The 12,170-nt window shown below is 37.7% G+C and overlaps 1 protein-coding gene across 1 annotated transcript in view; it reads left to right on the plus strand.

Moving 5' to 3' along the window:
- Positions 1-904: 904 nt before the first annotated feature.
- The window catches only part of LOC130913810 (protein crumbs homolog 1-like), a 31,992-nt gene continuing 20,726 nt past the window's right edge, over positions 905-12,170 (plus strand). The window contains exons 1-3 of the mRNA XM_057832684.1: positions 905-1,313; positions 8,188-8,883; positions 10,004-10,199. Coding sequence (XP_057688667.1) covers positions 1,244-1,313; positions 8,188-8,883; positions 10,004-10,199 — 962 coding nt within the window. The 5' untranslated portion in view covers positions 905-1,243. The remainder of the gene's footprint in view (positions 1,314-8,187; positions 8,884-10,003; positions 10,200-12,170) is intronic.

The following is a 12,170-nucleotide window of genomic DNA, read 5'->3' on the forward strand; positions in this document are numbered from 1 at the left end:
TAACAGCTTTATAGAATGCTGCAGCCTTTCTCTCAGGAATGTGGAGCTGCTGTGACCCCACAATCTAACATGTCGCTTGTTTAGGCGCTGAAGTAGGGGTGCCTAGCATCCACTTCTAGTTCGATGTTTAATTAACTTTTTTGTTGTTGTGAACGCGGCAGGGTGGAGTTAAGTCTAATGCTGGGCTTAAGATTTGGGGTTGGGGGTAGGCGTGAGTGGGCTCCACCAAAATAAATCCTTCCAACCTCTTCTAAAGAGGGGTGCTGGGGAGGGTTGATGTAGACTATGGCGCAACGAGCCATTGATCCAAGATTCACACTCATACAGTGATAATATTGAAGTGGGCTCTAGGCCCAGGTCCTGTGGGAGCTGCCGCACCAGAATAAACATGTCAGTGGACATCAGTGAGCACACATCACCTCAAAAAGCTGCTAGGAGTGCGTACTGGCATCTATTTGGGAAACAGCTTGATACTCGGGAAATATTATATATTATTTAAAAGACATTTATGTTGGACGTCTTTGAAAGTTAACAGTGAGATTGTATTTTTATAGAAAGTCCGTGGATAGTTGTTTGAAAGTACAATGCTTTTTGTATTTTTTATGGAAAAAGTTTGTGGATAGTTGTTTGAAAGTACAATGCTTTGAACGTAAAAAAAAAAAAAAGTCACCTAAACAGCAGCAATTAAATCCATGAATTTCTTCTGAAATAATTTAATTTAATGTACAAGTATTTTGGGTCAAAACAATTTGAATATAAGGTTTATCTGCATAAGGGAATATTCAATGTGAAGATGTCATTTTGTCATACTGTGTTACAAATATGAAATGGTTCATTACACATACTATATATCGCTCTATTGCAAATAGGTAGTCATATTTAATCTAAAAATGCCAAAATAATAGTGGCAGGAGGGTTGTGTTTATTGAACCCGTTGTGGGTGGAGTTCAGTCCTGAGCTCCAGTTCACGTTTTCCTCCAGCCACTCTCTGCTGGGGTGATTATTCTGATTTACTCTGTCCCAGTTTGTTCCCCAGAGATACTACTCGTGCACACATGCCTTTTGCTCAAACAAACACAACAGACAACAAAGTGCCCAACGTGGTTGATTATGGAGAAGCTGTTTCTCACTCTTAGCCATCTTTGAGCACCATGGATGGAGTTCTTCAATGTGCTGGATGGACAACCTGAGGAATGACAACATAGTGCGACACTGACTGGAAACTTGTGCAGCCAGCATTGCCATGGAGTTTGGAAAAGTTTGGTCCAGACATCAGAGGACACTGCTGATCACTATGATGATGTTCAAACTTGGTAAGGCTAATTTTTCCAAGACTAGAGATAAATGTGATCATTACATTTTATTTTGTATTATTTTATTTATTTACATTTACTGTACAGGTCATTTAGTGTTTAATAGACATTTTATAAGAATAGAGCTTTAGTAATCATAGATGCATTACAAAAAAAACAAATATGTTTAGGCATCATGGATGCCATTGATGCACTGTCTCCAGCCACTTTAGCATCACATGACTATAGTACTGTAAATTCTTTCAGTTGTAACTGCAATACATACACTTAATCTGTCTCTTATCAAAACACAACTATCTCATGCATGTTAAACTAGTTTACTAATAAAACACACAAGTAGCAATATTTTCCCCCTGGACTACCTCCACGAGTCCCATGGTGTGTGCGGGGGTTGGTGGTGGGACTTTGTGGGGCGACCCCTCCACCTTTTGAAAACTACGCTGACCCATTTTCCCCGTGACCCTCATTTGTGTGCAACGTCTGAAGCTCATTTAAACGGTGGCGAATCGAAGGCAGGGGCAGGCTGGGTGGCATTGTTAAAGATCACCATGGTAACGAGCTGAGCGTCCGGCTGCACTGCTGCACATTTTTTTTTTTTTTTTTTAAATCTGAGTGTAAATGGGGGTGGTGTTGGGAATTAGTTAGTGCCCTTGTACTCTACTCTATGAAGGAAGTAATTAAAAAAGCATCTTTGTTAACAGTAGACGAGTATTTGAGAATAAAATGTAAATAGCAAAAAATGTAAAAAGTTCACTTACAAAAAACTCCTATATTCATTATTTTTATTATTATTTTAAAGCAAAACATTAACTTCCCAATTCTTTCTGCACCTCTTACGGCTGCTCACTGCAGATGACTCAGTCAAGCACAGGTGCATCAAATCATTTCAGAGTAGAATGACTAATCCAAGTTGAATGTGTGCTGAAGAACGTTGACATACACAACACACTGTTGCATTTTAGGTGAAATTATACTGTAAACACTGATAAAGAGTGAAACAATGGCCAGAAAAACAGTGAGAAATTATTCGTATTATTCAAATTTAAATAATGAAACAAAAAATTTGTGTTTCCACTTGACTGTTTTTTTTTTTTTTACTTTATACAATCTGTAGATATGGAATTAACCAGACTTTTTACTTTATACAATCTGTAGATATGGAATTACCCAGACTATGCCGTTTACACAAGGAACAAAAGCATGCATGCCACTGTCTGACTCAATGTGTAACCGTGACTGATTCAGAGGATTTGTGCATTTTTGTATAAAGCAAAGCAACCACCCATTGTGGAGACTTTACAGCACAAAGCTGAACCCAGAAGACCTGCCAGTGTCTGATGGCCAACAAAATGGCTCAGAGCTCAACATGTTGGCTGGAGGCTTCCCCCTCTCTGAGTCACAGCACCGCTGCTTCCTCTGGGTCTGTGACTGGGTACTTACCAGCAATTCTAATCCATTCTTTAGTATCTATGTAATTATTTACCAATTTAATCACAGAGAATAAAGTATAAAAACACTGTCCCTTGTCCAAACAGTGGTCAGTTAAAACTGAGAATGTATCTGGATGTGAGCCAAAAATTTCCAACCAAGTATAACTACATAGTAAGAAATGCCCAATGAATTCTTCCATCTACTTTTAGCCCATTTTGGAGCATTTTGACAGATTTTTGAAGAGATAAGTTGGTGTTTTGTAATAAGGCTTTGGTTGAATGTATTTTTTTCTAGTGTTCTACAGTCATATAGACTATGCAGGAAAACTATCAAATAAAAGAAAGCTCTCCTTTCATTCACCAGGACAAAACCAAATCTGTCAAAATCTCTTTTACTGTTACAGTGTTACCACTACACATGAGTTAAATTTGTTCCAAGACCTGGTTTGTATGATGAAATGGTCACATGTCTAGCGGGATTTTCCCATATATATTATAATTTGATTAATTCGTTCCACAGCTCAAAAACCTACGCCAAATCCTTATAAATACTGCAGGTACAATTACAAATAGCAATAACACATAGCAAAACAAATAAATTGTAAATACAAATCCAAATTAATGATAAAAATAATGCAATAAGAAGTTGGATTCTAATGTTGTGGTTGTGTTTTGCATGCTGCTCCTGAACGCACAGTGTTAGTGACATGAGCGAGAGAGGTGTGGCAGAGTTTTTACTTTCACTTTCCATGTTCTGATCTTGTTGACGTCAGCTACGGCGGACAGTAGCCGTGTTGTGTTGCACATGTTCTGAAATAAATAATTAAAAACCTGAAAAAAGCTGGCGACTTCCTTGCCGAGGTTACAATAATAATAATAATAATAATTATAATAATAATGTTGAGAGTCGTCCTCGAGATTGTAGACACATTCCAGCCGGATTGTCGAGCCAGTTCACTGACGTGCACACCACGCTCATATTTTAATATCATTTCCTTCTTAAATATCAAAGGTAAGCGTCACATTTTTCCTGTTTTAAACACTTGCACTAAACTTTTTGAGACTAACGTTGATTTCTCTCACAAGAAAATCTGCCGTGCGTCCGTCATGCAGGAAAAGAAATTGCGTTGCTGTCATAAATCGTTGCTCCCAGCACAAAGAGCGTCGAGTATCCAACATGAGATAAATCAGAAGCCCCTTTCTGCCAGGGTTTTAAGGACAGGGTGGGCCCAATTGCAGGGAAAACAAAAGGGAGGGCAAGGCAGGGTGTGTGGGAATTCAAAATTCCTTAATAACAGTTAACAAAAATACAAAGTCCAAACAAAAGACCAGCGGATCAAACGAAAAGGTTTCAAAACTTACTTTTTATAGGAATCGGAACACGAGGCCTTGGACGTATGAATAGACTATGACGCAAAAAAAAAATAGACAGCACATGGGGAACTTAAATACAGATATGGGATAACGAGACAATGAGGCACAGGTGGGTTACACAAGAGGCAGCGGATTGGTCAACAATCAAGGAGCACGCACAACAGGTGAAATCAATGGGTAATCACGGGTTATCCGGGTTATTCCCTGGACATCTTCCCATGTCTGAAAGCCATGAGATGCGTAAATCCCGCATCCCCGTACACAGGAATTTACTGCGATAGGGTTATACAGTAGGTCTGAAAGGAGCTATGAATATACAAATGCGGTGAATGACATAACTTATGAGATACCGAGCCAGTCAAGGGCTGACCATCAACCATCCAACATTATACTTTGCCACATTAATCACCTTCCGACACACACACACACACTTCTGCTCACTACTGCAAAACATACTCTGCAAATCTTATAGATATAAATTCATAAGTTTTGTGTAAAATCACAAAACCTTTAGCAGTAGATAAGTATCCACATATTGACCCCTTGTGACACTCATAAGCTCACAAACAAGGCTTAACAATGTATCGCTGATCTCTGCTGTTGGTATTGCATCATTACAATTGAACAAAACATTTTTGGTGTTGATCAGACCCTCGTCCAACTTCCCCATTAAAAAAAAAAAAAGTCTGTACACACATCAATGGCAGTAAATGAATTACTCGGGTAGATATCAATAACTACAGACAAGAATCAGTAATAACCTCAAAAAAAGTTTCCCCTCCATAAATTTAATTGAATATGAATTGCAACCGTTCGGCTCCCTCTACTGGCAAACTTGAACCTACAGGTAACAATACATAGTAAGTGAAATTTTGAGACCTCCCACTGCGCGGTAAAAGGAGAAATTACATTTTCTTGGCACTCTGAACTAACAGCCTTTTCCTTTCCTTTTACTATAAGGTTTATTGTAATGGACGGAGACGATAATCCACATTTGCTTAACATGCAAATACACCTGAATTAGATAAACAAATCTATTGTACACAGCAAAGGTTATGAGTGCTTAATGAAAATCTCTAGCAGGGACATGGTGTAGTCTGGACAGTGTCAGTTGCCACCAACCACTACCTGCTAGCAGTGACTAGTTCTGCTCAGTGTTATCACTGTGTTGATGTACCAGTCAGTGCCAGGGATCAAGCTTGTCTCACCATAACCATGATCTACAGCATGCACTGTGATTCTGGGGGTTGGGCTATGTTCAGGAGGTGCTCTTATCATCTCCTTGGAATGTGTGAGGGCTTGATGGAGTCTGGATGGAAGGGTGTAGACTGATGAGATCCTTGTAGCCACTGTCAGCTCTCAGCTCTTGAATTAATGACATAACAAGTTGAGCAGTTAAAAGTATGTGTTTCTCCACAGGATTTGGTTTGTACAAGTGTACAGGGTGGTCCTTAGTATGATTTAAAGATCCGTCTCTTCTACCAGTAAAATGGAGGCTTGGGAGGATGTGAGGAGATGATGCAAGACAAAGGAAATGACACATCTAAAGCTTTAAGCTGAGATAAGAGGGAAAAACAAAAACTTTTAACGCCTAAACTACAAGATAATTACACATAAAAAGTCAGTTCACTTGAGAAGTATTACAGTTCCATACGTCTTCAGATTACTTAAAATGTGATAAACATACTTAATAGACATACTGTACGTCTCGAGATATTATCTTCATGAGAAGTGCAGGGATGATCTGATACGAGGTGACGCGGTTTATAAAGAAAGTGCGAGAGCGGGATTATGATTTGATACAAAGGGAAAAAATGTATTTGTTTTTTTGGACGATATTAACTCCTTGTTTCTGTTTTAACTATTATTAATGGCTTGTACCATTTGCAACACCACTTTTCATGTTCATGGTCGCTAGCTACTGCAGTCTATCCTGACATGAGGGAAAGGCAGAATATAACCTGAACTGGTTGCCAGTCAGTTATATGGCAAACATTTACGTTACGTTACATTTACCCGTCACAGTGGGAATTAAACCCATGCTATCTCCACTGAAGTCAAACAAATATACTCTACAACTACACCCTCAGAGACACATACTGTAAGTAATGCTGTTGGGTACTTTTCAGTCATTTAATAAAAAAAAACACCACTGATTGAAGTTGAACACTGGTAGAAAACAGGTAAAGTGTCATGAATGAATGCTTATAACAGGTACTTTATCATTATGTGTGTAATTTCTGGAAAAACCTCACTTTAACTCCAACCCAAAGACATTTGAATCAATCTCCACTTTCCATCCAAAGTGACATAATTTACTGAGTGACACTTAATGACATTTGTCATAAGTATTCATTCATATTAATAGTTGGTGTAATGTCATGATCATGAGTCTTATTACAGTGCCTTATAAGGTATTCAAATAAAGTGTAAGCGAGTCTTCAATTAACATAACACATAAGGTCCACACTGGCTGGCCTGAGCTGAGATTCAAATTTGGGACCTCTAGACTCTAGGGCATGGCAATATTTTAACCGTTTGAAAAAAATAAAAAAATAAAAATAAAAAGGCTTTGCAAATTGTGAAATTCCAAATCACATAATCCCTTTTCAAAATAAAAATCTAAGCGACCATACAGCGACTGTTGCCAAAACCCATTTAACCCTCATATACTGTTGGTGTCAAATTTGACTCATTTTAACATTTTAGACAAAACAATATTTCCTAAGGTGACAAAAAAAGTAATTCAAAATTGTCAGGAGTGGAGGGCATGGAGGACCCAAACGCAGGGAAAATAAAAGATGGAGGCACAGCACAGTGGTGACGAACTCAAAAATGCTTTAATAATAGTTAACCAAAATACAAAGTTCAAAACAAAAGACCAGGGGATCAAACAGAAGATTTCAAAACTTACTGGGAAACTCAGGAACTTAAACACGAGGGCTACAATTCAATGATGACACAACAAAGACTGACAGCACATGGGGTAATTAAATACAGATATGGGGTAACGAGACAATCAGACACAGGTGGTTGATACAAGAGGAAGCTGAATGGGGCAAACAAGGGGCTGGTCACAACAGGTGAAATCAATGGATAATCACATGGACAAGTAACACAACTTAACTGAAGACATGACAAATCTGTTTCTAAAACCTCATTTCACTCAGTACACCTACTGGAGGTCAAATACAGTAGGTGCAATTTAGTTAGAAATCATGCTTAAAGGATACATTAGTTCTGTAAAGACTGAACAATAAAAACATTCCTTTGTATTTTTTTTAAATGCTTTTATGAAATGCATTAACAGTGTTATAAAAACACCTTTGCCCCAAAAGTGGGAATGTATCCCCATCCCTTCCAAACAATGCAAACTTTCTGTAACTTTCATAGACATCTCTGACAGTTGCTAAAGTTGTTTACTTTTGACACCATCTGCCTTGACCTTAAGTCCAGAAAAAAGATAGGCTTTTTACCTTTCATTACCAGATTGGTTCCTAAGCACTTTGAAAGGTCAGAGCTACAGGTAGCCCCCTATAAGCCACAAAGTAATACAGCTAGGAAGCTTATTAGAGAAGGATGTCCACACTGAAAGTTAAGACCTTCACTTACAGCAAAATCTTCAGTTTTCAAGCTACTCATCATAATTTGTGCCAGTATGTGACCAAGCTCTAAGATGAAATGCAAATGCCACAACTTTTTATTTGGCTGAGGCATATTCCGTCATATTAAACAAAACAAATGAGAAAAAAACAACACATTTTTTAAATAAACTAACATTATAATATACCGTGGGCTCATTTATTATTATTTTTAATTCAGTGTAATTACAGTGTTACATACATTATATTCCATGTTCAATCCCCAATTTACATTACTACCATTACACTACAGATTTCTGTCTTAATTTCAAAGTACTTCAATGAATTACCCTTTTAGAGGAAAAACATTGACTGAGAAACATTAAATGTCCATTTATACTGTATGATTCCTCTACTTTATCACTGTCTATTATGCCGTATTCTGTAAAATATTGAGTTGATAAATATGTTTATGTCATTTCATTTTAGGTCTTCTGTGTACAGCTGCAGCAGACAAGTGTCTCTCATCACCTTGTAACAATGGTGCAACATGTCTTGAACACCTGGGTGACTATGTGTGCCTTTGTCCAAAAGGACCGGTGTGGTACATGGGCAAAAACTGTGATGAGCTCTATGACGCGTGTATCTTGGCACCTTGCACCAATTGCACAAGCAGTCCCGGAACTGACATCTTCACATGCCACTGTCCGGATGGTTTCACAGGCACTAACTGCACCCAGGATGTAGATGAGTGTGAGAGCAACCCCTGCAAAGGTATCAAGTCAAACTGTGTCAACAGTATTGGAGCCTATTCGTGCCACTGTCCGTATGGATTTGGAGCTGAAAACTGTGAGTCTAGTGTCACCACATGTTCTGAAGAAACATGCCACAATAGTGGAACTTGTATGGACATTCCTGACATTGGACATTATTGTCAGTGTGATGCTGGATTCCAAGGAGCCAACTGTGAAGAAAACATCAATGAATGCGAATCTGCACCATGTCAAAATGGTGCCATCTGTAAAGATGGCATCAATGGCTACCAGTGTTTTTGTGTGCCTGGATTTCAAGGCTTCCACTGTGACTTGGACATAAATGAGTGTGCCTCTCAACCCTGTCAAAATAATGGTACATGTTTGGATGAAGTGGACAATTACAGCTGTGATTGTGTTGAAGGCTTCAAAGGTAGGGTAAAAATGAATATAACACACTGCTATTGCCCAAACATTGTATTTTTTGGGAAATTCCAGTTAAGACAAACCAAAGATTTGTTCGTACGCGCATATGCTCGATATAAATACAGTATAACTAGTGCTGCCAAAGATAAAACTTTTTCATATACAGTGATCCCTCGCTACTTCGCGCTTCAAACTTCGCTCCCTCAGTCCATCATGTTTTTTTTTGTTTTTTTTTTAATTAAGAAAAAATATATACAGATGAGCTGTCCCGAGCCGATACCGTACTCTCCCTCTCCGTCTCTCCCTCTCCCTGCTCTTTGTTGTTCATGCAATGCACCGGAGTTACTTATTAAAGTTAATGATCGTTAATGATAAAAGACATATTCTGATCTCTGGAGGCCTCAGTATCAAAGCGCCGCATGCGTCAATCATTGTTCAACTTGTTAAACAGTTGCTGTAGCTACTCCTTTTGTGTAAGTGAGGAGATGGAGCGGATTTGAGTGGACTCACTCAATGAAGCATTTAATAAAGACAATCAATTTTATAGTTTGCTCTTGTTTAGAAATAATTCGGTGGGACAGTAACAAGTCTAAAACTTAAATTTTATTAAAAATAATAAATAATAATTACATTTCAAGTACTTAAAATACATATGAATTAAAATATAAATGAAATATATAATATATATGCAGTATATATACTAGTATATACTTGGCTATATAACTTTCTATCTCACTCCAAATCAGTAATAAATCAGTTAAAGTCTCATCTTTAGTAATACTGCTGAATAATTCCTACAACTCTGGAAGTAGAGAGCATGCCCAGGGCACATTTCTCACAAGAAAAAAGTATGAGTCACACCTAAGTATGAATAATAATGTGTGACTTTAAAGTCTGTAAAATACAGTTTATAATATACAGCTTATACAGTATATTTGCTGATAATAATTTCTTGGTATTTGAATGTAATTCTTCCTACATAAAATACACAATTATTTCATGTATATGTGTCACAGTTCATGATGCTTAATATCCTGAGGTGTTGGTATGAATCTCAACTGCTCCTGCTTTATTCATTTTCAATGTGTGTACAAATCTCATGTTTTGGCCTACTGTCATCCCTGTAGGGATTAATTGTGAAGTAGAGATTGATGAGTGCGAAGTACAACCCTGCCAGAACGGCGCTACCTGCCGAGACTATGTTGCCATGTACACGTGTGATTGTATGGACGGCTTCCGGGGTCAAGACTGTGAGGTCAACATTGATGAATGTGCCAGCATGCCATGTCTAAATGATGGCCATTGCATTGATGGGGTCAACAGGTAGGGTCCTTTTCCACCCACGCAGACAGATGGTCTTAAATTCTGTTACAAAGGGTCTTTATTAAATAGTTTTTTTTCCTGTCGATGATAGCAATGCATCAGACATCAGACAAACCACGAAGCCCCCTTCAGGCTACACACAATTTTTAATAGTCCCACTTAATTTATTGACACACTTGGATAAGTGATTACCTGATGCGTTCACATATGTTCTGTACTTTTTACAGCTCACACAAAAAAAGTTTTGTGTGGGATTTGTTTAGCACACTGTGTTTATCTACTATTGTGAACTAAATTACGTGGATATAGCAACAATCATAACCTTATCAAAGTCAATGGCTAGTCTCAATCAGATTTTGACACATGCTTCCCTTTTTATACTACTCAAATGCCAGTGTGTTTCTGCACTGGCCACAGTGTACACAGTTCATTGGGGATAAGAATTAACCCACTTTCTCTACGCCATTTTAATGAGTCATTGGATGAATAGAGGTGCTGGGAATACCTAACAGAGATCTACTGAGTGAGTGAGAAAGATGAGGGTCATGCAAAGTGTGTCTGAGGATACACCCGAATCAATTTAAGTTTAAAACACTTTTCTTCGCTATTGAATGTTACCAAGACATTTTGTGAAATTTAATACTATGCTTTTTATCAACTCTAATTACCCTATTTTTTGGACTGTATGTTGCAGTTTTTTTTATTGTTTGGCTGGGGGTGCGACTTATACTCTGGTGTGACTTATGTGTGTAATTATTAACATATTATTATATCGTTTCACGTGTTATTTTTGTGTTTTGGAGTGACACTGATGCTTTGGTAAACTTGTTAGCATGTTCTTTATGCTATAGTTATCTGAATAACTCTTAATAGCTATGTTACGTTAACATACCGGCCACGCATTTCGTTGTGCATGCATCATGTAACATTATTATTAGGGTTGTTTCGATCATGTTTTTTTGCTCCCGATCCGATCGTTTTAGTTTGAGTATCTGCCGATCCCGATATTTCCCGATCCGATTGCTTTTTTTGCTCCCGATTCAATTCCAATCATTCCCAATAATTTTTACTGATCATATACATTTTGGCAATGCATTAGGAAAAAAATTAATAAAACTCGGACGAATATATACATTCAACATACAGTATATAAGTACTGTATTTGTTTATTATGACAATAAATCCTCAAGATGGCATTTACATTATTAACATTCTTTCTGTGAGAGGGATCCACGGATAGAAAGACTTGTGACTTTGTATATTGAGACAAACTTTGTATATTGTGACTAAATATTGCCATCTAGTGTATTTGTTGAGCTTTCAGTAAATGATACTGCAGCCATTCAACCCAAATGCATGATGGGAAGTGGAACCATGACTGTGCGTACTGCTACCAATAGATATATCTTCTCTGCGTTGGGAAATAACATAAGGTGTTAAGAAAAAAATCAATTGCTACCTTGCTTCCCCACATTGCTTCCCATGATATTTCTAATCGTAGAGAGAGGGATTGTAAGGCTTTAGCCTATTAAAAAAAGGCTCCAAAGGCTGCCAAAATTCACTCAACTCATTTTGCGCTGCCTTTTATCTCTCTATATGGGTAAAACGGCGCCAATACAGATTGAGCGCGACAATGCGTGAGTGGGTCGTGCAACGCATGCATTAATTGCGTTAAATATTTAACGTGATACATTTTTAAAAAATGAAGTACCGCCGTTATCGGGATAAATTTGATAACCCTACCTTAAGCCTAAAGACTCTGGATGAGTGTAACATATTATGTCTCTAACCTTAAATACAATTAGAAAACGATGTAATAAAAAAAAAAATATATATATATATATATATTACAAAAAGGCATAGCTGATTCCGATACTTTGAAAATGACGTGATCGGACCCGATCGATCGGTCCACATCTCTAATTATTATACTGTACACTTATTCAGCATGTTGTTCTCTATTGTATTTTT

The sequence above is a fragment of the Corythoichthys intestinalis genome, chromosome 3 (genome assembly GCF_030265065.1).
Source record: "Corythoichthys intestinalis isolate RoL2023-P3 chromosome 3, ASM3026506v1, whole genome shotgun sequence".
In the NCBI taxonomy this organism is placed as follows: Eukaryota; Metazoa; Chordata; class Actinopteri; order Syngnathiformes; family Syngnathidae; genus Corythoichthys; species Corythoichthys intestinalis.